Source organism: Bubalus bubalis, chromosome 5, assembly GCF_019923935.1.
Source record: "Bubalus bubalis isolate 160015118507 breed Murrah chromosome 5, NDDB_SH_1, whole genome shotgun sequence".
NCBI lineage: Eukaryota > Metazoa > Chordata > Mammalia > Artiodactyla > Bovidae > Bubalus > Bubalus bubalis.
The window spans coordinates 75,501,380-75,526,680 of record NC_059161.1 but is presented as its reverse complement, the minus strand read 5'-3'; the positions used below and the strand labels follow the sequence as shown (position 1 = coordinate 75,526,680).

The window sequence follows — 25,301 nt, the reverse complement described above, 5'->3', positions numbered from 1 at the left end:
CCTAGGAGAGAATTCTGAAACTCCTATGCTTCTATCAACGCAGCAAAGACAGTCTCTGTGCCGACAGTTTTCTGGGTGCTTCCCTGAGGCAATGCCAAATGCTCACATTCATGTGCTTTATCACAGACCCACAGGGACAGGTTGGCTTCTAGATGTCCCACAGGCCATCTGAAAAGGTTTGGATGCCACCATGGAGACCTACACAGGGAGCTGGCCCTAGGGAAGGGATGTGGATGAGATGAGGGGCCCAGGGGTGAGCAGGACCACAAGCATGTGTCTGCAATGGTTTGGGGCTCCCTGGTGGGGTCTCCACGTGGTCAGTAGGACCCATGTCCCTTGAAGAATTCTAGCCCTGAATGCTGTGCTCCTGGCCTCTCCCCACCCTCCAGCCATGCAGGTGACCCCAGTGTCCTGGATAAGGGGAGAGAGAAGTGCGCTGGAAGGTGAGGACACCGCCCTTGCTCACATGCTCTTATTTTCCCCACAGGTAAAATCCTGTGCTGAGGGGTCTGTCATCTTCGTGCCCTAGCAGCATGCTGTCGTGTCTCTGCTAGACTCCTGGACCCCCACAAAGATCCTCTTATCCACAAATGATGGTCAAAGTCTGTGTTTATATCAGGAGAGACAATGAGACTCCTGCCGTCTTTCTAACCTCATATTGTTATTACAGGTTTCTTCTTTGTGGATCTTTTCCTATTTTCTTCAGCAATGTCTATCAATAGGTACATGTATTTTGTTATATACTTATCAAGAAGTATCCATAGGTACACTCATAGACACTTGTAAACAATAAAATTAAATAGGTCCTTTGGGAAAACAAGAGGTTGATATAAACTTTTGGAGTGAGTAATACAGCTGAGTCTTAGAAAATTACGAACATATTGGGATCTCAGCCCAGTTTACTCACTGACACGGATGCATCTGGGAGGAGGAGACCAGCCACTCTCTGTGCAGGTCATTGTGTTCTGATTATTTTGAAGACTGTAGCCATGATAGCAGTGAACCCTTACTGTTTCACCCTGTACAGCTTTTCTTTCACTACTTGGGGTATATCCATTTTCCAAATTATTGAAAATACAGTCTCCTAAGGATCAGAAAAATAATATGATAGAAAAAAAACATAAATTTGTTAATATAGAAACTTAAAGATTAACCTTTTAGAATTTAAATGTGAATGCACTAGTATTCAAATATAATATGTAACAATAAAATGAAAGCTACTACCACCTCTGTTACAAATGAAAATCAACATTCCATATTATTTTTCTTTAGTTTATGATTAAACTATGTATAAATGATGAAGATATTCTTATAAAGTCTCTGTCTCACAGGATTTACATGAAAAGCCTCTCGTGAAGGGAAGATCTATTTGGATGTTTTTTTTCATAGAACTCATCCCTTGGCCTTACTGTTGTTACACAACACTTAAATCTACTCACTTGTATACTTTTGTCTCTTCACTCTTTCAAAGATTTATGCATATAAACTTAATAGGTTTACTTACTGAGGCATGGTTCTTCTGCAGACCATCCTTCTGCTGTGCAAGTCAGGTAATCCGAGGAATATTGTGAAGGAGGCACAAAATACTGATCACAGTTATAGAGAAACTGTTGATTTACACGTGCTGGAAAGTGTCCTCTGTATGAATGATATAGCCATCCATGTTTTATTACTGGATAATTACAATGTTTCCCTTGGAATAAAAAAAGTAGAAATAATGTTTTACCTCATTATACAATCAAATAAGAAATTAACATTACCTCTATAAATTACATTCTTGTTCAGTTAATTACACTCACTACATTATGGTTTCTAGGAAAAGAAAAGTTATAGAAAACTCAGATGATTGAAGTAGGTAAAGAGGTCCTTGATATTGAAGGTCAAATTATGTCTTGTGAGTCATATCATATAAAATGTGTATGTAGATTCTCTTGGTAGAAAACTATAGATACTTAATAAATGAATTCTCTTTAAGTGCAGAAGTCCTAACCATGGTTGACTAAATTAGCATCTTAGTCAAGAGATGAAAGTACAGATTTTATCTTGTGGCTCATTTGACTTCTTTTTCTTTCTTTTCCATTCTTATGAGAAACCAAAATCCTGACACTTCTTCTCAGACCACGTCAATGTAGAAAGAAAACACTGTTTGTTTGTTTTTTCCAATTAACATTTATGACTTTAACTTTCTGTTTATTGGAAACATGTGATATATAGAGAGAACCACAGTAATTTTCATGGGTCTAATCACACAAGAAAGTAACATTATTGTTTATCACTCAAACTAGATATTAGGCATCTTTTCCCTTGCTTGTCTAATCAGAGAAACGAACAATCAATAATTCTTAATTTCCAAATGGTTAAGATTAAGGGAAATACTTGAATGCTTGTGGCTAATTTTAATTGGAGAATAATGCATTTTTTAGTATTTCTTACAAATATTTTAAATGAGGTATAACGTAATTACAATTTATTTTTAATATATATTTAGTAATTTTCATTTATATGCTTACTAAGTGAATTATAAACATTGAATCTTTGCATATCTTAATCCCTTTAACAAAGACTTGTTAATTAGACCCTCTCAAGGCCTACAGTCTGCATCTCTCATCACTAATAGATTTCCCACACTTTTTTGAAGCTTCTCTACATTTTTTAGTGTGAAATGCTTATTTAGTTTGATTTCACTTAAGTAACAGTCTAGGTTTCTTCCCACTACTTTGTGGAGATTAGAATAATTTCTCTTCATCCTTGAATTTTACAAATTTCACCATATATGTCAAGATATGTGTATTTAACAATAATACCATGTTGGGCAAGCTTGAGTGTTTGTATTTGCAGAAGTCAAGTGAAAAGAACTCAACTAACTTTGTCATTACATTGTAGAGGAGAGATTCAAGTCCTGATTATCTGACTTCAGATCTAGTACAGTTATTCACCTCATTTTGTAGCTTCATAGAACATGAATTAGTAAAATAATCCACTGAGACACACTTCCAAAAGGTACACAAGAAGGCATAATTAAAAGTAAACATCATTACTATCACTGGCCTGAGCTATTTTCCTCCTCTCTTTTATTTGATCACATGTGAATCATCTTTGTCTCTCTAACCAGATAATTTATTGAAGCACATATAATAGTCCACTATGGTCAGAGTGGCACTGACTCTGTCAAGACTCAGAACAAACTCATTCTCCTCTTACACTTCTACCAATACAAGTTCTGGTCTCATGAGCAGGCTCGGCTGTCCATCATAGTGTTGGCTCAAATTGATCTCAACATTGATGAAAAGTATTCACTAAATTTTAAAAGTGTTTCTAGTCTTTCTGTATTTGTGCTGCTTATTCCTATGATCCAGGCCCAGCATCTTATTATTATCACAGCTAAATATCCCATTATTGAGTCCAACCTCACACATGGGCGTCTTTCTGAGTGATGAACCTGTCCTAATGCGGGTTCACTTTCAGTACCTCAGTATCATTCCAGGCACATCTCCTCTGCTCCATTAAACTGGTTGTTGATACAAAACAGCAAAGGAGCAGGCCTGAGAACAAAATCCTGCATCTGATAATCAGCTTATTTAATGAAATTATGCATATCTGATAAACTATTTAACTGGCCAATTTCCTCATCTTGTCTACAAGAACTTTACAAGGTCCCTTGTGGGATAACTTTGCTGTGATATAAATACATTTGGGTTGATCTGCCATTTTCATAGGTCTTCCCCTATGGCTCAGTGGGTAAAGAATCTACCTTTAATGCAGAAGACAAAGGAGATGTAAGTTTGATCCCTGGGTCAATCATATTCCCTTGCAGAAGGAAGTGGCAACCCACTCCAGTAATCTTGCCTGGAGAATTCCATGGGCAGAGGAGCCTGGAGGGCTAGAGTCCAAAGGGTCGCAAAGAGTTGGACATGATTGAGGGACTAAGCACACAGCACCATTTTCATAAATCCATCTTAAGCAAGTTTAAATATCTTTAATATAATACTTATGTAGATTGAAATCTTGTTTAATAATTCTAACACCTTCATTTTAAAAGAAATTATGGTTCGAAAAATCATTTTAGATTTATGTTTGTAATTACTGTTAAGGTCATTGACCTGTTTTATAAAGTTACACTTTTCTTTCCTGGAATAACCAGTTTAAGTATGCTAAAATTTTATGATGTACTGTTAGAAAAAAGAGTATTGTTACTATTGAGGCAGGAAAGAAGTTGAGGAGTAAAGGAAGCATCCCCAGAAAATACTCTGATAAATTGGCCTGAGGTTTTTCTATATGTGATGGTTTTAAGAAAGTCCACAACACCTTCCACACTCCTCTCTCCAAATATTAGAGCATAAGTCCTCTCTACCGAGTGTGCAGGACTTAGTGACCATTTCTCATGATTACACATGACTGATGTGACAGTGTGACAAACTCATACCTGGTGTGGAGGCTTCCTCCTTCCTGTCTGCCGTCAATGGCCCTGAGGAAAGCAGTCTCTCCAGCAACCTGCCCAGATGACCACGTGGTCAGGTGCTGAGGCCTCCCCCAAAAGCCAAGAGAGTGAGCCAACTTGGAAGCAAAGCCTCCAGCCCAGCTGAGTGTCCAGGTGACAGCGGCCCAGGCCATTACCCAGTTGCCACCCAAACAGAGTGATGCATAACTAGCCAGAGAAGCCCTTTCTTTATTCTTGACCCACAGGAGCTCTAATAATATGGAAGTGTATTGTCTTAAGCCAATATGTTTTCTGGAAAATTTTTTAATTAGGACTATGTATCTAATACAATGGGCATCCCAGTTGGTGCTAGTGGTAAAGAAGGAACTCGCCTGCCAATGCAGGAGACATAGTACAGGGAGGTTCGATCCTTGGGTTTGGATGATGCCCTGGAGGCAGGCATGGCAACCCAGTCCAGTATTCTTGCCTGGAAAATCCCATGGACAGAGAAGCCTGGTGGGCTACAGTAGATGGGGAGGCAAAGAATCAGACATGACTGAAGCGACTTAGCATGCAGGCACGCAGGCATCTACAACAATAGGTTTTAGGTGATGTGAGTTTTACTTAATGGCTTGAATCTGATATTACAATTATTTTGCATGCTAAAAATTTCATAAGTGCACCCATAAATTCTGAAAACAAAACAAAAAAAAACTTTGCTTAAATATTCCAACATTTAGCTTTAAGACCACTTTTGGAAAGAGTTCAGTTGTTAAAGAGAAGAGAAGTGTTGCACTGGAATATCTGATGAAGATTTGTCAAAGTTTCCCATTTCTCTTTCATATTGTATACTCTTTCTCCTCTTATTTGGAAATATGCCTGTAGTCTTATTCTAGTTGATTAATAAACCATCACTCATATACCTGAGAATCAGGAGAAACAATTCATGTCTGCCTGCTCCTCAGCAAGAATAATGATGATGCAGCCTTTCTTATAAGTGATCTGGGGCCTGAGCTGCTTTTAATTGTAACACTAAGGACTAGACAGGGAGCTTTATTGTGCTGTAAATGTTGTTCATGAAGAAAATTGCCAAATGGACTAAAATAACATGCAACAAATTATGAGATGAATAATGCAGAGTGATGCATATTCTATTCACACCTTGAGTTTCACAAGGTATCATAAAACTCATTACAGTTTTCATTTACAAAAACTTGAAGACAAATGGATTATTAAAGAAAATGAAAGACAAAAACATCATAATGAAGAACATATACGTTTTATATTTTGGAGTAAAATCTTTGTTTTTAATATGATTTAATTACTTATATTAATACATTTATATAATTTGACTTTTGTTTTTCATTTTTATTGGAGTTGCTTTAAAATGTTGGGTTAGCTTCTGCTGCACATCAAAACGAATCATTATATGAATATATATATATATGTCATGTCACCAGAGAGCATTGAGGGGAGCTGCCTATGATACACAGTAAGTTCTCATTAGTTATCTATTTTATTCACAATAGCCATGACATGGAATCAAACTAAATGTCCATCAACAGCAGAATAGATGCAGAAGAAGTGGTGCATATATACAATGAAATATTAGCCATAAAAAGCAATGAAATTGTGCAATTTGCATAGACATGGATAGACCTAGAGACTGTCATATAGAGTGAAGCAAGTCAGAAAGAGAAAAATAAATATTGTATAATAATGCTTATATATGGAATCTAGAAAAATGCTACAGATGAACTTATTTGCAAAGCAAAAATAGAGATATAGGCATAGAGAATGGATGTATGGATACAAGGGGGCCCAAAAGTAGAGGGATGAATTGGGAGATTGAGCCTGACATATATACACTTATTGTATAAAAAAATAGATAATTAATGAAAAGAACTTATAAGTTTAAAAATAAAAGAGACAAGTTTTTTTTTAAGGTTGTCAACATTTACATTTCTCTCTGAAAATAATTCTAAATATATTGGCACTACACTGGAAATTAAGACCATATTCCACATTTTGTAAAAGGAAAATATGTCTGGTACCTAAGCTGGTTTTTAAAAACTAACAGTGATGTTAATGACCTTTAATAGATTTATTAAGCTATAATCACAATACAGTCAACTGAACATATTTAAAATGAGATTTGAACCTGCAAAAATAACCATATGTAAAAGTATAAAAATAACCATTGTTCTCCAGAGCTTTCTCATATTACAAGTAAGAATCTCCTAAACATTCTGGAATTATAATCTACTTTTCTCTGACGCATTATCTATTCAAATTTTCATGAGCGTATTCACATGACCCCATAATCTACATAGAGTACCTTTTTGCACTGTGGAACTCAGATGACATTGAAAAGTAATCATTTTGTTTTCCCCTTTTAGGTGAATATCTGATCATTTTTCCATTAAGGTATTCTTATGGTTATCTCACAGTACAGACTATTCTAACCAGTTTATTCAATCAAAAATACACACAAAAGAAAGTAGATCTGTGTGTTCACATCTGTTTCAACTTACCCTGTCCATGAGCAGTGTAAAACCACAAGGTGAGAAGGACACTGATCAACAACAACATGTTAGATTTTCCCAGTGGTACATTCACACAAATACTCCAGTTGCACTATTTAGGGTTCAAAAATCTGCTTCATTTTCAGTTACCTAGTGTGACTGAATTTATGCATTACAATGATGCTAGTTAATTAGTGTCATTAATAAATATCAAAGTTCAAAGTTTTGAAATGTCCCTAACTTGTTTCTGTTGGTAGTTTCACAATAAGTTATTGTATTCATCACCTGATACCTAAGTGCACAACTTTCTGTGGCTAACATGGACTGGCTCCAAAGCCATATATCAGATACTAACTTTCAATACTATATTTCAGGAGAGTAGGTGAGGTTTTTCCCAGCCATTTGGGTCATCCGTATTTTCATGGACTTGGGAAAGTGAATAGATTTTAAAAATATATATATAGTAGAGCTTAAAAACAATCATATCAATTATAGCACAATCCCTTCCTTTACATGCTATTTATGTGTGGGTTTTATGATTATCAATTTTTCCAATTTTGTTAACGTATAATTTACATAAAGCACTGCATAAGTTTCAGGTGTATGGCCTAATGATGTAATTTACATATATCATGAAATAATTACAACAGTAAGGTTTGTGAATATCCATCATCTCATATAGATATAAAATTAAAGAAAAAAAGAATTTGTGATGAGAACTCAGGACTTACCGTCCTCTTAACTTTCATACTTCAGATACAGCAGAATTAGTCATATTAACCATGTTGTACACTACATGCTTAGTACTAATCTATCTCACAGCAGGAAGTTGGTACCTTTTGACTGGCTTCATCCAGTTCCCCTATCTCCAGCCCTGCTGCTGCTAAGTCGCTTCAGTCGTGTCCGACTCTGTGCGACCCCATAGACGGTAGCCCACCAGGCTCCACCGTCCCTGGGATTCTCCAGGCAAGAAGACTGGAGTGGGTTGCCATTTCCTTCTCCAATGCATGAAAGTGAAAAGTGAAAGTGAAGTCGCTCAGTCATGCCCGACTCCCAGCGACCCCATGGACTGCAGCCCACCAGGCTCCTCCGTCCATGGGATTTTCCAGGCAAGAGTACTGGAGTAGGGTGCCATTGCCTTCTCCAATCTCCAGCCCTAGCCTATGGTAACCACAAATGAGATCTCTTTTTCAAAGTATTTGTTTGTTCTTTTAAGTACAGTTGGCCTACAACATTGTGTTACTTTCTGTTACACAGTGTAGTGAGTCCATGTTTCTGTCCATTTCAAAATAATTGCCACAGTAAGTCTAGTTACAATCTAGCAAGATTTTAAAAATTGCATAATTATTGACTATATGCTCCACACTGAATATTTCATGTTTATGACTCATCTATTTTGCACCTGAAAGTTTATCCCCTTAATCTCTCCCTCACCAGAGGATCTGGAGTGCATCCCCTTAAAAAGACACATACAGAATTGTTCATTGCAGCTTTATTCATAAATGGCAAAAATGCAAATGGTTCCCATGAACATTCATAAAATGGATAAAACATTTGTAGCATTTTCATACAACTGATTAATATTCACTAATTTAGAAAATGATAGCAGTTTGGGATAATCGCACAGCTCATGTAAATGGAAAAAATCAAACACAGTCACTAAGTACATATCTTATAATTTCATTGGTAGGCTTTCAAAAGGTGGAAAACCTCATCATGAAGGTGGTGCCTATGAGGTAAGGTGTGGTACAGAATGGGAAGAAACACAAGGAAACCTGATGATGTGCTGGACATTTACTCAATTTAGTCCTGGGTGATGCTGAAGCTGAGGCTCCAGGACTTTGGCCACCTTATGAGAAGAGTTGACCCACTGGAAAAGACTGATGCTGGGACGGATTGGGGGCAGGAGGAGAAGGGGACGACAGAGGATGTGATGGCTGGATGGCATCACTGACTCGATGGACGTGAGTCTGAGTGAACTCCGGGAGTTGGTGATGGACAGCGAGGCCTGGCGTGCTGCGATTCATGGAGTCGCAGAGTCGGGCACGACTGAGTGACTGAACTAACTAACTAACTAACTAATAGTTACACAGTCATACATGTGTGTTAAAAAAATTATCAATCAGATTAACTTTAGGTGTTTAGCTATTTATATGTTTAACTTTGCTTAAAAAATTACCATTTTCAGAATAAAATGTAAATTTAAAAGTTAGAATCCAATCCAGAGAACACATCTTATGTCTCAAATCCAAAGGACTTGAGAGAGCCTTGAGTCTTTATCCCCAAACACAAGAATTTGGGGCTATTGGTAATACTAGATTCTATTGAATAATATGAAATCCTATATGAAAAATTAAACAAATTTGTGAATGGGGTGTTATTTTCACTTTAAACATTTTAATGTTTCTTTTTTTATGGATGCTTTCTATAAAAATAGTTATGGACATTTCCATAAGCTAAAATTTCCATACAACTTATGTTTTCATAGAGAAAACTACAGATTGTTTTAATGTTTATCAATAAAAGAATGTTGAAAAAAAAAGAAAAAGTTAAAAGTTATTGTTTTTCTTCAGAAGTTCATTTTTCATTGAACCCAAACCTCCACTCCAAAAAGAAATAGTGTAGTTATGGAAGATGGAGAGACTTCAAAAGGGATGAAGGAACATTTGAGATGATGAAAATATTCTACATCTTGATTATAGAGTAGTTGTATAGATGTATTGGGAAGGAAATGGAAACCTACTCCAGTATTCTTGCCTGGGAAATACCATGGACAGAGGAGCTTGGCAGGCTACAGTCCATGGGATTGCAAGAGTTGGACACAGCCTGTCAACTAAACCACGACATAAATATATATATTTTATGAGACTCATAATATTGCATATTTAGAATAGCCACATTAAAAATGTCTTCTTTGTAAAGGTAATGGGAAGTTCCTTAGAGCCCTAGGTGACTAAAAGGAAGGGGAAAATAGAAGGACTTTAGAATTCTCCAAAGAAACTAAAAGACCGAGGCAATAATAAAATAGCATTTTCATAAAAGTTAAGAAAAGAAAATGAAAACCAAGAGTTTTATATCCATACAACCAGACAGCCAAGTATTAAACTACAGAAAATATTTTAAATGTGCAAGAACTCATAGGACACTATTGATATACAGATGCACACATTCCGTGGCTATAGTTACATGCTTAGTCACCCAGTCGTCTGACTTTTGCTATCGTTTGGATTTTAGCCCGCCAGTCTCCTCTGTCCATGAGATTTTTCAGGCAAGAATAAGGGTGAGGATTTCCATTTCCTCCTCCACAGAATCTTCACAACCCAGGAATTAAACTAGTGTTTCCTGTGTCTCCTGCATTGCAGGCAGATTCTTTAAACGTTGAGCCATCAGGGAACTGCCTCCATGCATGTAAGGGTCACCTTAAATAAGTACTCTACCTTATTCCACCTGAATGAAGAGTTCGAAAGAATAGAAAGAAGAGATAAGAAAGCATCCTTAAGTGAACAATGCAAAGAAATAGAGGAAAGCAATAGAATGGTAAAGACTAAAGATCTTTTCAAGAAAATTAGAGATACAAAAGGAACTTTTCATGCAAAGATGTGCACTGAAGGATAGAAATAGTTGGACCTAATAGAAGCAGAAGATATTAAGAAGAGGTGGCAGGAATATATAGAAAATCTGTACAAAAAAGGTCTTAATAACCCAGATAACCATGATAGTGTGATCACTCAGCTAGAGCCAGAAATCCTGGAGTGTGAAGGCAAGTGGGCCTTAGGAAGCATTACTACAAACAAAGCTAGTGGAGGTGATGGAGTTCCAGCTGTGCTATTTCAAATTCTAAAAGTTAATGCCAATAAAGTGTTGCACTCAGTATGCCAGCTAATTTGGAAAACTCAGCAGAGGCCCCAGGACTGGAAAAGGTCATTTTTTTTTTCTAATCTCAAAGAAGGACAATGCCAAAGAATGTTCAAACTATCACATAATTATGTTCATTCCACATATTGGCAGTATAATGCTCAAAATATTTCAAGCTAAGCTTCAACAGTATGTGAACTGAACTGAGACTTCCAGATCTATAAGCTGGATTTAGAAAAGGAGGAAGAACCAGAGATCAAATTGCCATCATCGGTTAGATCATAGATAAAGCAAGGGATTTCGAGAAAAACATATATTTCTGCTTCACTAACTACACTAAAGCCTTTGACTTTGTGGATCACAACAAACTGTGGAAAACTCAAGAGACGGGCATTCCAGACCACCTCGGATACCTGTACGCAGGTCAAGAATCAAGAGTTAGAACCAGACATGGAACAATGAGCCAGTTCCAAGTTGGGATAGGAGTACATCAAGGCTGTATATTGTCACCCTGTTATTTAACTTTATGTGGAGTACATCATGCGAAATGCTGGGGTGGATGACTCACAAACTGAAATCAAGATTGCCAGATAAATATTAACAACCTCAGATGTGCCGATGACACCAGCTCTTTCCAGAGAGCCGAGATGAACTGAAGAATCTTTTGATGAAGGAGAAAGAATAGAGTGAAAAAGCTGGCTTAAACCTCAACATGAAAAAGCTAAGATTATGGCATCCATTCCCATCACTTCATGGGAAATAGATGGGGAAACAATGGAAATAGAGACAGATTTCATTTTTGAGGACTCAAAAATCACTGACAAGAGTTACTGCAGCCTCAAAATTAAAAAGAAAAAAAAAAAAAGCCTGATCCTTGGAAGAAAAGATATGACAAATGTAGATAGAATTTTAAAAAGCATCACTTTGCCAAAAAAGGCCTGTATAGTCAAGCTATGGTTTTTCCAGTACTCATGTATGGATGTGAGAGTTGGATCATAAAGGAGGCTGTGCACCAAAGAATTGTTGCTTTCAAACAGTGGTGTTCTCCTGAGAGTTCCTTGGAGGGCAATGAAATGAAACCAGTCAATCCTAAAGGAAATCCACCCTATATATTCATTGGAAGGACTGATGCTGAAGCTGAAGCTCCAATACTTTGGCCACCTGATGTGAAGAGCTAACTCATTGGAAAAGACACTGATGTTGGGAAAGATTGAGGGCAGGAGGAGAAGGGGTTGATAGAGGGTGAGATGATTGGATGGCATCATTGACCCAATGGGTATGAGTTTGAGCAAACTCCTAGAGATAGTGAGAGACAAGAAAGCCTGGTGAGGTGCTGTCCAAGGGGTTGCAAATAGTGGGACACAAGTGACTGAACAACAAATGAAGCTTATTCCACCAGATGGCACTGTTCAGTCTCTAAAGAAGGGTTTTGTTTTGTTTTAATTATTTTGTGGGAAAGGCAGGACGGGGCCTTGAAGATTCTGAGACTCTTTTTGCTTTAATATACATTGCAAAAGATGACGTGGGAAATAGGCAATATCATGATCTTAAACATTTTGTATATTTTTTCCAGAACTGAGACTGAAATAAGAACTGGGGCATGGATAGACTTATATTTGTATGAATTAAATATTCTGCAAAGTAGAAAGAATGTAACCAAATCATGGCAGGAGAAGGAAGAGATGAAGGGAATATAACACTGACCACTGAGAAGTAGGTGAGTGTACAAACATCCCACTTACACCTGGCAGTAAGATGTCAAATAGTTGAGTATAATGAAAACAGGAATGGTGTTCTATGAAATGTACTATACAGGTTTAGACATATAGAAAAGACACAATACTTTCTCAGATAACAAAGTAAGTGTAACAATAACCCTGTATACGAGACAGCAAAAGAGACACTGATGTATAGAACAGTCTTTTGGACTCTGTGGGAGAGGGAGTGGGTGCGATGATTTGGGAGAATGGCATTAAAATATGTATAATATCTTATAGGAAACGAGTTGCCAGTCCAGGTTCAATGCACGATACTGGATGCTTGGGGCTGGTGCAATGGGACAACCCAGAGGGATGGTATGGGGAGGGAGGAGGGAGGAGGGTTCAGGATGGGGAACACATGTATACCTGTGGAGGATTCATTTCGATATATGGCAAAACCAATACATTTTTGTAAAGTTAAAAAATAAAATAATTTTTTTTAAAAAAGTAAGTGTAAAAGCACAAAAGGAGAGGAGTGTATATATCAACATAAGATGCTATACCAAAGTTTACACCAAACATGAGTCATATCTATAAGCATGTACAGTGTGAAATTGTCTAATAAAGAAAGGGTCCCTCAACTGATTTAACCTTATTCTGTCTGTATACAAGGAGCACACCTAATCAGAGTGACCTAGGAAACTAAACCTGGTTTATGCACTACAATTGTCCAGGCTTGGAGGAGAAAGAGACAGGGAGAGACGTGGAGAGTGAGACAGAGTATTATGAGGTTAGAATTTAGATTTAACAAGAATTTTTTGGACTCCAAAATCACTGCAAATGGTGATTGCAGCCATGAAATTAAAAGACGCTTACTCCTTGGAAGGAAAGTTATGACCAACCTAGATAGCATATTCAAAAGCAGAGATATTACTTTGCCAACAAAGGTCCATGTAGTCAAGGTTATGGTTTTTCCAGTGGCCATGTTTGGATGTGAGATTTGGACTGTGAAGAAAGCTGAGTGCCAAAGAATTGATACTTTTGAACTGTGGTGTTGGAGAACACTCTTGCACATCCCTTGGACTGCAAGGAGCTAGCTCCAACCAGTCCATCCTAAAGGAGATCAGTCCTGGGTGTTCATTGGAAGGACTGATGCTGAAGCTGAAACTCCAATACTTTGGCCACCTCGTGCAAAGAGTTGACTCACTGGAAAAGACTCTAATGCTGGGAGGGATTGGGGGCAGGAGGAGAAGGGGACGACAGAGGATGAGATGGCTGGATGGCATCACCTACTCGATGGACATAAGTTTGAGTGAACCCTGGATCTTGGTGATAGACAGGGAGGCCTGTCGTGCTGTGATTCATGAGGTCTCAAAGCGTCAGACACGACTGAGCAACTGAACAGAACTGAAATGAAAGGAACAAATGGCTCAGCAGGTAAAGAATCTGCCTGCAATGCAGGAGACACAGAAGATGCAGGTTGGATCCCTGGCTCAGGAAGATCCCCTGGAGGAGGTCATAGAGATCCACTGCAGTACTCTTGTCTGAAGAATTCCTTGGACAGAGGAGCCTGATGGGCTACTGTCCATGAGGTTGCAAGGAGTCTGAGAGGAGTGAGCAAATAAGCTCATGACCAAGCACACAGAGGAATAAAGGACATTGCACAATGCAAAAAGTCCAAATCACAATAAAAACTTACCAGGTTGGGAAACTTGTGCTAGATCCAGAAACATGACGTTCTACTGCTCCTGGATGTACCTTCAGCTTGCAACCACCCCTCTGTTGTTGGAGATACAGTTTTGCTGTTAGTTCTGGGTCTAGAGAAGAAGAAGAACAGGCTAGCAGGAATCTAACAGGATTTTCTCTCTGGATCACCAGATCTCCACGTGGAGATGTCTCACCAGATCTGTATCTCTAACTACTGTGGGTAACTGCCTCACTGGTAGAGCTGGAGAACTCTTCTTGTTTCTGATTTCCCACTCCAATCTATGGGCAAAACTCAGGGAAAACCTGCAAACCAAAGAGTGTGAAACATAGTTTATAAGTGCTAACCTCTAAGAGGGCATAGCAGTGTGTAGAAGGTGGATGTGGTGCTTGGCAACAGCAGTAAATAATCAGTGTAGTTCAACATTGTCCACCACCATAACAACAATGATGCTTCTACACAACAATATTAAATCCATCTCCTAAAATGAAGATTCCTTTGTTCCCTTTCTATAGACTGAAGGCAAAACTTCCAAGAGTCACCTTACTTATATTTGGTGACATTATTACCTTGTTTAATTTACTCACATCTCCACACAGGTGTCTTGTATTTTTAAAAAGGGAATGATTTTTCTTTTTTTTTTTTTAACTTTACAATATTGTATTGAAAAGGGAATGATTTTTCTTTAAAACCATAAGGGCAAAGAGGAAAACGTAGTTAAAAATTTACAAGTATATTTACAAGAATCAAACTAGAAAGCACAATGAAGCAATCCTCAAAGCAGAATCAAAAGTAGACTCTGTTGAAATTATAAATTCGTTTTTCTACACCTGATAGTATATCTGCCTTGTATTCAGCCAGAAATGAAAAAGTCCATGTCCCTTTCCTTGTGGGGTTAACCTAAACTTCATTTCCAAGTGGTCAGAATCTAGAGGGATCTCACACTTAATCGGTTACTGCTGTCTTCTATTAACCTTTATAGGAACATAGAAAAGTGCAAAGGAGAAGGCTCAGAGAATATCCTTATCCAAATATAATTTCCTGTCCACATGATGTAGTAACAGACAATGACCGTTTGGTGGCTGAGTTCAATGTCCCCAGCCTGTGTTCATATCGATTTCTGTGCCTGACAGTTCAATGACAGTTCAATCTTAAGATAACAGATAATTACTTTCCACTTCCAGGAAAGGGAAATATCCATATTTCTGGTGAAAAGACCTTATACTATGACCTAAACCTTGCACTTGGCAGAATAAGAAAACGTAAGCCTGGAAAAAGAATGTTATTAGTGATTGTACATCTTAACAAATGCAGACAAAATTATAATCAACACAACCTAACACTAATACTTGGTTAAAAAAGAAATACAAGAAATAAAGTTCTTGCAAAGACAAATAGAAAATGTTTTTGTTCAATCATTTTATAGCCATTGATATGATACAGTGCCAATATGTTAGCATCCCAACAAACTTACAACACTGTTAGGGTTTGTGATGTTGTGATTTTCAATAAAAAAAGATATAGTTGGTCTTTGTCCCCTTTTGGGGCACAGAACTCTAGAAACTCTTGGAATTTCCTATATGTCTTTTGTTATGTTAGTACAGTGACTTTTGGAAATCTTCTAATGATGGAGGCTAGTTCCCCAGGGAACCATCCGTATGACTAGATGGTTGAAACAAAGATCCCACCCTCCTGATGTCCAGCGAAGGGCAAGGGACTGGAGGTTTCATCAGTTAGCAATGGTGAATAAATAAATAATTTATGCCCATGTAGTGATGCCTTGGTTCTGAGAACCTCCAGGACTCATAGCTTAGAGGAACTGGGAGTGTGGAGCCCTGGAAGAGCATGGAAGCTCTGCACTTAGTAGGTTCCTGCTGTCTTCTACTAACTTCTATCACACCTTGCCCTGCTCCTCCCTTCCATCTGGCTGGTCATGGGTTAATCTAATTAGTTTATTTTGAGTTTCAGGGGCCACACTAGCAAGTAACTGAACCTGAAGATGAAGTTGTAGCTACCTGCAATCTTAATGATTAGACCAGAAGTGCATGGTCATGTGGATTTGTGATAGGCTTCTGAAGTGGGGAGGGTTAACCTCTGGGTTAAACCCAGATCCTTAACCTCTGGGATCTGAAGCTGTTTCAGGTAGATGGTATTATTATGTACTAAATTGTAGCATACCCAGCTTGTGTTGGAGAATTGCTTGCAAGTATGGGGAAAAAAATACACATCATGATAGAAAAGATCATCAAACCACTTGAATAGCATATTTCAGTTGGGATAACAAATAGACTTGTCACTCAGTGGGAATAAACTTACAGCTAAGTGTGGTAACTGAAAATGTTCAATTTCACAAAGTGATTTTTGCACAGTTTCAATTAAGCTTCTTGTCTTCCCTCCCACTGTTTCCTTCATATGTGGTGGTTGTTGTTGTTCAGTCACTCAGTCGTGTCTGACTCTTTGCAACCCCATGGACTGCCTTATGCCAGGCTTCCCTGTTCTTCATAAGTACCATTTACTAACTTGACACCTGTCTAGGTTTGTCATAACTCTCTTTAAAGGAGCAAGCGTGTTTTAATTTCATGGCTGCAGTCATCGAGACAGTGTACTGAAAGCAGAGACATCAGATTCCTGACAAAGGCCCATTCAGGCAAAGCTATGGTTTTTCCAGTAGTCGTGTATGGATCTGAGAGTTGCACCATAAAGAAAGTTGAGCACTGAGGAAATGATGCTTTTGAATTGCAGTGCTGAAGAAGACTCTTAAGAGTCTTTGAAGTGTAAGATCAAACCAGTCAATCCTAAAGGAAATCAATCCTGAATATTCATTGGAAGGAGTGATGCTGAAGCTGAAGCTCCAATACTCTGGCCACCTGATACAAAGAGCTGACTCATTGGAAAAGACCCTGATGCTGAGAAAGATTGAAGGCAAAAGAAGGGGGTGGCAGAGGATGAGATGTGTTAGATATCATCACTAGCTCAATGGACAGGAAAGACTTCAGGAGACAGTAGAGGACAGAGGAGCCTGGCATGCTACAGTCCATGGGGTCACAGTCAGACACTTGTTACTGATTGACCAACAGCAAACCTGAAACCTGACCTTGTATGAGTAACTGAACTGTGCCATTTCTTAAAGTTTTAGGGGAGAACTTCCGACTTCTTTTCTTTTTAAAATATATTTATTTGCCTTAATTGATTCATGATTGCATTACAATATTGGTTTGAATCTGTCATACATCAACATGAATTAACCATAGTTGTACATTTATTCCCTCCCTCATGAATCTTCCTCCACCTCTCACCCATTCCCACCCCATCTAGGTTATTACAGAGCCCTGGTCTGTGTTCCCTGAGTCATTCAGCAAATTCCCGTTGGTATCTGCTTACATATGTTAGTATATATGCATCCATTCTGCTCTCTCCATTCATCTCACCCTCTCCCTCTTCTCCTCCACCCTTGTCCATAAGCCTGTATCTCCATTGCTGCTCTGTGAACAGGTTCATCAGTACCATGCTTATAAGTACATTAATATACAAAACAGGTTTTTCTCTTTCTCGCTTACTTCACTCTGTATAATAGGCTCTAGTTCATCCACCTCATCAGAACTGACTCAAAATGCACTCCTTTTTATGACTGAGTAGTTTCCATTGTCAGAGAAGGCGATGGCACCCCACTCCTGTACTCTTGCCTGGAAAATCCCATGGACAGAGGAGGCTGGTGGTCTGCAGTCCATGGGGTCGCTAAGAGTCAGACACGACTCAGCGACTTCACTTTCACTTTTCACTTTCATGCATTGAAGAAGGAAGTGGCAACCCACTACAGTGTTCTTGCCTGGAGAATCCAGGGACGGGGGAGCCTGGTGGGCTGCCGTCTCTGGGGTCGCACAGAGTCAGACACGACTGAAGCGACTTAGCAGCAGCAGCAGTATTCCATTGTATATGTGTACCATAGCTTCTTTGTCTATTAAACTGTCAACGGATATCTAGGTTGTTTGCATGCATGTCTATCGTATATAGTGCCACAATGAACAGTACAGGTGCCTTTTTTAGTTTTGATTTCTTCAGGGTATATACCTGGTCGTGGTATTGGTAGGCCATAGGGTGGTTTTATTACTAGTTTTAAGGAATGTCCATACTATCTGCCATAGTGGCTGTATCAATTTACATTCCCACTAGAAGTGCAGAAAGGTTCCCTTTCTCCAAACCCTCTTCAACACTTCTTCTTTATGAATTTTTTGATTATGGCCATTTGGTCTGGTGTAAGGTGATATCTCGTAGTAGCTTTGATTAGCATGTCTCTAATAATGAGTGCTGTTCATGGATTTATTAGCCATCTGTAGGTCTTCTTTGGAGAAATATCTGTTTAGGTATTTTGCCCACTTTCTGATGGGCTTGTTTGTTTTTCTGGTATTGAGTTGTATGAGCTGCTTGCATAATTTGGAAATTAATAATTCAGCAATTGTTTCCTTTGCTATTACTTTGTTCCATCCTGAGGGTTGTCTTTTCACTTTGTTTATAGATTCCTTTGCTGTGAAAAATCTTATAAGTTTAATTAGGTCCCACTTATTTATTTTTGGTTTTATTTCCATTATTTTAGGAGCTGAGTCATGAAAGATCATGCTGCAATTTATGCCATACACTATTCTGCCTATGTGTTCTTCCAAGAATTTTATAGTGTCTGATCTTAAATTGAAAACATTTAGCTTTTATCCATTTGTGTTTATCTTTGTGTATAGTGTTGTGAAGTGTTCTAATCATTCTTCTGCACATAGTTGTGCAGTTCTTCCAGCATCAGTTATTGGAGAGACTATATTTTCCCCATTGTATATTCTTGCCTCCTTTTTCAGAGATAAGGTGCCCATGGATGTGTGGGTTTCTCTCTCGGCTTTCTATCTTGTTCCATTGTTCTATACTTCTGTTTTTGTGCCATTGCCATGCTCTCTAGATGACTATAGCTTTGTACTATAGTCTGAAATCACAGAAATTGATTCCTCCAGCTCTAGTCTCCATTCTTTTTTTTTTAATTTATTTATTTTAATTGGAGGCTAATTACTTTACAATATTGTAGTGGTTTTTGTTATACATTGACATGAATGAGCCATGAGTTTACATGTGTTCCCCATTCTGAACCCCCCACCTCCCTCCCCATCCCATCCCTCTGTGTCATCCCAGTACACCAGCCCTGAACACCCTGTCTCATGCATAAAACCTGGACTGATGATCTGTTTCACCTATGATAATATACATATGTCAGTATATTCTCTCAGATCATCCCACCCTCACCTTCTCCCACAGAGTCCAAAAGATTGTTCTATGTATCTGTGTCTCTTTTGCTTTCTTGCATATGGGATTATCATTACGATGTTTCTAAATTCCATATATATGGGTTAGTATACTGTATGACAGGAGAAGGCAATGGCAACCCACTCCAGTACTCTTGCCTGGAAAATCCCATGGATGGAGGAGTCTGGTAGGCTACAGTCCATGGGGTCGCTAAGAGTCAGACATGACTGAGCGATTCACTTTCACTTTCACTTTTCACTTTCATGCACTGGAGAAGGAAATGGCAGCCCACTCCAGTGTTCTTGCTCTGAGAATCCCAGGGGCGGTGGGCTCTGGTGGACTGCCATCTATGGGGTCGCACAGGGTCGTTCACGACTGAAGCGACTTAGCAGCAGCAGCAGCAGCATACTGTATGAAGACATACAAGACCTTTTAGAACTAACACCCAAAAAAGATGACCTTTCATTATAGGGGACTGGAATGCAAAAGTAGGAAGTCAAGAAACACCTGGAGTAACAGGCAAATTTGGCCTTGGAATACAGAATGAAGCAGGACAAAGGCTAATAGAGTTTTGCCAAGAGAAGGCACTGGTAATAGCAAACAGCCTCTTCCAACAACACAAGAGAAGACTCTACACATGTGTTGAGGTCCTTTAATGGGCCAAAACCTGGTGGTCCGGAGTCAATGATAAGAAAGTAAAGGAGAGAAAGAGGCTGATACTCCTTGGTTTATGAAGAAAGCCAATAAAGCCCCTGGAACGGGGCTTGCTCTGTTCACTGAGGCCTCAGGCACCCTCTCGATGGAGTGAAGGCTCAGGGCACTTTCTCGAGAGGGTCTTAGAAGCCCGGGCAGGAAAGTGAACTCAGAGGGCCTATGCACTCCAGGGGATCAGGCTGAAAAAGAGAGAGACAGACAGACAGACAGAGAAAATATACGGGGACCAAAGCTCTGATGGAGCAAAGGTGTTTTAATCAACATGGTGTGGGCATATATACTGTCTTACAAAGTAGTTATTCTCACCAAAGATAAAGATTAAAATTACAAACTTACAAAACATAGGCAATCCATATTAAAGGGAGAGATTTGTAAACAATCACTTTTACCGTATCGTACACAAGAAGGAAGAGGGTACTTAGCACCATGTAGAAACACTAATGAAGGAAATCCCTGGATTCCTCAGCCCCCGGGAGAGGCTTGCCTCTCCTCTTAATTCCTGAATATTCATGAATTAATAAGGAAGTGAGAAATAGATTTAAGGGACTAGATCTGATAGATAGAGTGCCTGATGAACTACAGATGGAGGTTTGTGACATTGTACAGGAGACAGGGATCAAGACCATCCCCATGGAAAAGACATGCAAAAAAGCAAAATGGCTGTCTGAGGAGGCCTTACAAATAGCTGTGAAAAAAAGAGAAACAAAAAGCAAAGGAGAAAAGGAAAGATATAAGCATCTGAATGCAGAGTTCCAAAGAATAGCAAGAAGAGATAAGAAAGCCTTCCTCAGCGATCAATGCAAAAAAATAGAGGAAACCAACAAAATGGGAAAGACTAAAGATCTTTTCAAAAAAATTAGAGATAACAAGGGAACATTTCATGTAAAGATGGGCTCGATAAAGGACAGAAATGGTATGGACCTAACAGAAGCAGAAGATATTAAGAAGAGGTGGCAGGAATACACAGAAACCTGTACAAAAAAGATCTTCATGACAAAGATAATCATGATGGTGTGATCACTGACCTAGAGCTAGACATCCTGGAATGTGAAGTCAAGTGGGCCTTAGAAAGAATCACTACGAACAAAGCTAGTGGAGGTGATTGAATTCCAGTTGAGCTCTTTCAAATCCTGAAATATGATGCTGTGAAAGTGCTGCACTCAATATGCCAGCAAATTTGGAAAACTCAGCAGTGGCCACAGGACTGGAAAAGGTCAGTTTTTATTCCAATCCCAAAGAAAGGCAATGCCAAAGAATGCTCAAACTACCACACAATTGCACTCATCTCACACGCTAGTAAAGTAATGCTCAAAATTCTCCAAGCCAGGCTTCAGCAATATGTGAACCATGAGCTTCCAGATGTTCAAGCTGGTTTTAGAAAAGGCAGAGGAACCAGAGATCAAATTGCCAACATCTGCTGGATCCTTGAAAAGGCAAGAGAGTTCCAGAAAAACATCTATTTCTGCTTTATTGACTACGCCAAAGCCTTTGATTATGTGGATCACAATAAACTGTGGAAAATTCTGAAGGAGATGGGAATACCAGACCACCTGACCTGCCCCTTGAGAAACCTACATGCAGGTCAGGAAGCAACAGTTAGAACTGTACATGGAACAACAGACTGGTTCCAAATAGGAAAAGGAGTATGTCAAGGCTGTATATTGTCACCCTGTTTATTTAACTCATATGCAGAGTACATCATGAGAAACGCTGGGCTGGAAGAAGCACAGGCTGGAATCAAGATTGCTGGGAGAAATATCAATAACCTCAGATATACAGATGACACCACCCTTATGGCAGAAAGTGAAGAAGAACTAAAAATCCTCTTGATGAAGGTGAAAGTGGAGAGTGAAAAAGTTGGCTTAAAGCTCAACATTCAGAAAACGAAGATCACGGCATCTGGTCCCATCACTTCATGGCAAATAGATGAGGAAACAGTGGTAACAGTGTCAGACTTTATTGTTTTGGGCTCCAAAATCACTGCAGATGGTGACTGCGGCCATGAAATTAAAAGACGCTTACTCCTTAGAAGAAAAGTTATGACCAACCTAGATAGCATATTCAAAAGCCGTGACATTACCTTGCCAACAAGGTCCGTCTAGTCAAGGCTATGGTTTTTCCCGTGGTCATGTATGGATGTGAGAGTTGGACTGTGAAGAAAGCTGAGCGCTGAAGAATTGATGCTTTTGAACTGTGGTATTGGAGAAGACTTTTGTGAGTCCCTTGGACTGCAAGGAGATCCATCTAGTCTATTCTGAAGGAGATCAGTCCTGGGATTTCTTTGGAAGGAATGATGCTAAAGCTGAAACTCTGGACTTTGGCCACCTGATGCGAAGAGTTGACTCATTGGAAAAGACTCTGATGCTGAGAGGGATTGTGGGCAGGAGGAGAAGGGGACGATAGAAAATGAGATAGCTGAATGGCATTACTGACTTGACTCGAGTCTGAGTGGACCCTGGGAGTTGGTGATGGACAGGGAGGCCTGGTGTGCTGCGATTCATGGGGTCGCATAGAGTCGGACATGACTCAGCAACTGAGCTGACTGACTAAACTGATATTGTATTGGTGTTTTTCTTTCTGAACTTCAGTCTATATAATAGGCTCCAATTTCATCCACCTCATTAGAACTTATTCAAATGCATTCTTTTTAATAGCTGAGTAATATTCCATTGTGTTTATGTACCACAACTTTCTCATCCATTCATCTGCCAATGGACATCTAGGTTGCTTCCATGTCTTGGCTATTATAAACAGCGCTGTGATGAACATTGGGGTACACATGTCTCTTTCAATTCTGCTTTCTTCAGTGTGTATGCCCAGCAGTGGGACTGCTGGGTCATATGGCAAATCCATTTTCAGTTTTGTAAGGAATCTCCACACTGTTCTCCATAGTGGCTGTACTAGTTTGCATTTCTACCAGCAATGTAAGAGGGTTCCCTTTTCTCCACACTCTCCAGCATTTATTCCTTGTGGACTTTTGGATAGCAGCCATTCAGGCCAGTGTGAGATAGTCCCTCATTGTAGTTTTGGTTTGCATTTCAAGGTATTGTCTATTCTTCTTCCTTAAAATTACTTTGGCTTTTGGGGGTCTTCAGTGTCTCCATACAAATTGTGAAATTTTTTGTTCTAGTTCTGTGAAAAATGCCACTGATAATTTGATATTGCTTTCAATCTCTAGATTGCTTTTGGTAACTCAGTCATTTTCAACATATTGATTCTTCCAACCCAGGAGCATGGAATATCCCTCCATCTCTTTATTTTGTCTTTCATCCGGGTCTCTTAATTTTCTGTATATAGTTCTTTTCTCTCCATAGGTAGGCTCATTCCAAGGTATTTTATTCATTTTGTTGCAATGGTAAATGGAGTTGATATCTTAATTTCTCTTTCTGATTTTTCTTTGTTATTCTATAGGTATAGAAGTGATTTTTGTGTATTGATTTTAAAATCTGTGACTTTACAAAATTCACGGATAATTTCTAGCAATTTTCTGATAGTATCTTTATGGTTTTCTATGTACAGTATCATGTCATCTGCAAATAGTGAGAGTTTTACTTCTTCCTTTCCAATCTGGATTTCTTTCATTTCTTTCTCTTCTCTGATTGCTGTAGCTAGGAATTCCAAACTATGTTAAATATTAATGGCATGAGTAGGCACCATTTTCTTGTTCCTGATCTTATAGGGAATGCTTTCAGTGTCTCACTGTTGAGAATGTTTACTGTGAGCTTGTTGTATATGCCCTTTAATCATAACTGGGTGCTGAATTTTGTTGAAAGCTTTTTCTGCATCTATTGAAATTGTCATATGGGTTTAGCTTTAAATTTGTTAAAATAGTGAATCATATTAATTGACTTGCATACATCCAAGAATTCTTGCACCCTGGAATAAACTCAACTTGATCATGGTGTATGATCTTTTTTATTGTGTTCTTGAATTCTGCTTGCTATAATTCTGTGGAGGATTTTTGTACCTATGTTATCAGTGATATTGACCTGTAATGTGTGTGTGTATGTGTGTGTGAGAGAGAGAGCGAGCGAGAGAGAGATATCAGTGTCTGGTTTTGCCATCAGTGTGATTGTGGCCTCATAGAATGCCACAATAGAGGAATATAGAGGAATGTTTTCCTCTGCAAGTTTTAGGAAGAGTTTGGAAGGATAGGTGTTAGCTCTCTTCTTAATGTTTTATGGAATTCACCTGTGAAGCCATCTGGCCTTGGGCTTTTTTCTTGGGGGAGATTTTTGATCACAGTTTTGACTTCAGTGTTTCTAATTGTCTTGTTCATAATTTCTATTTCTTCCTGATTCAGTCTTAAATTGAAGGAGATAGAACTTTTCTAAAAAGCTGACCATTTTCTCTAGGTTGTCTATTTTCTTAGCCTACAGTTGCTCATATTAGTCTCTTTTGATCTTTTGTATTTCTGCATTGTATGTTGTGACCACTCCTTTCTCATTCCTAATTCTGTTGGTTTGATTTTCACCCTTTTTTTCTTGATGAGCCTGGCTAATGGTTTGTCAATGTTCTTTATCTTCTCAAAGAACCAGCTTTTAGTTATCAATCTTTACTATTATTTCCTTCACTTCTTTTTTTAATATAAATTTATATATTTTAATTGGGGGCTAATTACCTTACAATATTGTAATGGTTTTGCCATACATTGACATGGACCTGCCATGGGTATACATGTGTTCCCCATCCTGAATCCCCCTCCCACTTCCCTCCCCATCTCATTCCTCTGGGTCATCCCAGTGCACCAGCCCCGAGTGCCCTGACTCATGCATCGAACCTGCACTGGCAATCCATTTCACATATGATAATAGACATGTTTCATTGCCATTCTCCCAAATCATCCCACCCTGGCCCTCTTCCACAGAGTCCAAAAGACTGTTCTATGCATCTGTATCTCTTCTGCTGTCTTACATATAGGGTTATTGTTACTGCCTTTCTAAATTTCATGTATGTTAGTACACTGTATTGGTGTTTTTCTTACTGGCTTACCTCACTCTGAATAATAGGCTCCAGTTTCATCCACCTCATTAGAACTGATTCAAAAATATTATTTTTAATGGCTGAGTAATATTCCATTGTGTATATGTACCACAACTTTCTTATCC

At 38.7% G+C, this 25,301-nt stretch overlaps 2 protein-coding genes across 7 annotated transcripts in view; both read right to left on the bottom strand.

The window, feature by feature from the left end:
- LOC112585128 (complement factor H-like) overlaps nucleotides 1–7,090 on the bottom strand; it is a 46,467-nt gene extending 39,377 nt beyond the window's left edge. The window contains exons 1-3 of one of the 2 annotated variants that reach the window (XM_045165772.1): nucleotides 6,952–7,090; nucleotides 1,505–1,693; nucleotides 890–1,084 (exon numbers count right to left, since the gene is read on the bottom strand). In XM_045165772.1, the coding sequence (XP_045021707.1) occupies nucleotides 900–1,084; nucleotides 1,505–1,693; nucleotides 6,952–7,009 (432 nt within the window). In that variant the 5' untranslated portion in view covers nucleotides 7,010–7,090 and the 3' untranslated portion in view covers nucleotides 890–899. Of the gene's footprint in view, nucleotides 1–889; nucleotides 1,085–1,504; nucleotides 1,694–6,951 lie in introns of those variants that run through there. The other variant, XM_045165771.1, reaches the window with a different exon arrangement.
- Nucleotides 1–25,301, bottom strand: part of CFH (complement factor H) — a 482,162-nt gene that overhangs the window by 163,509 nt on the left and 293,352 nt on the right. The gene's annotated exons all lie outside the window — the stretch shown is intronic.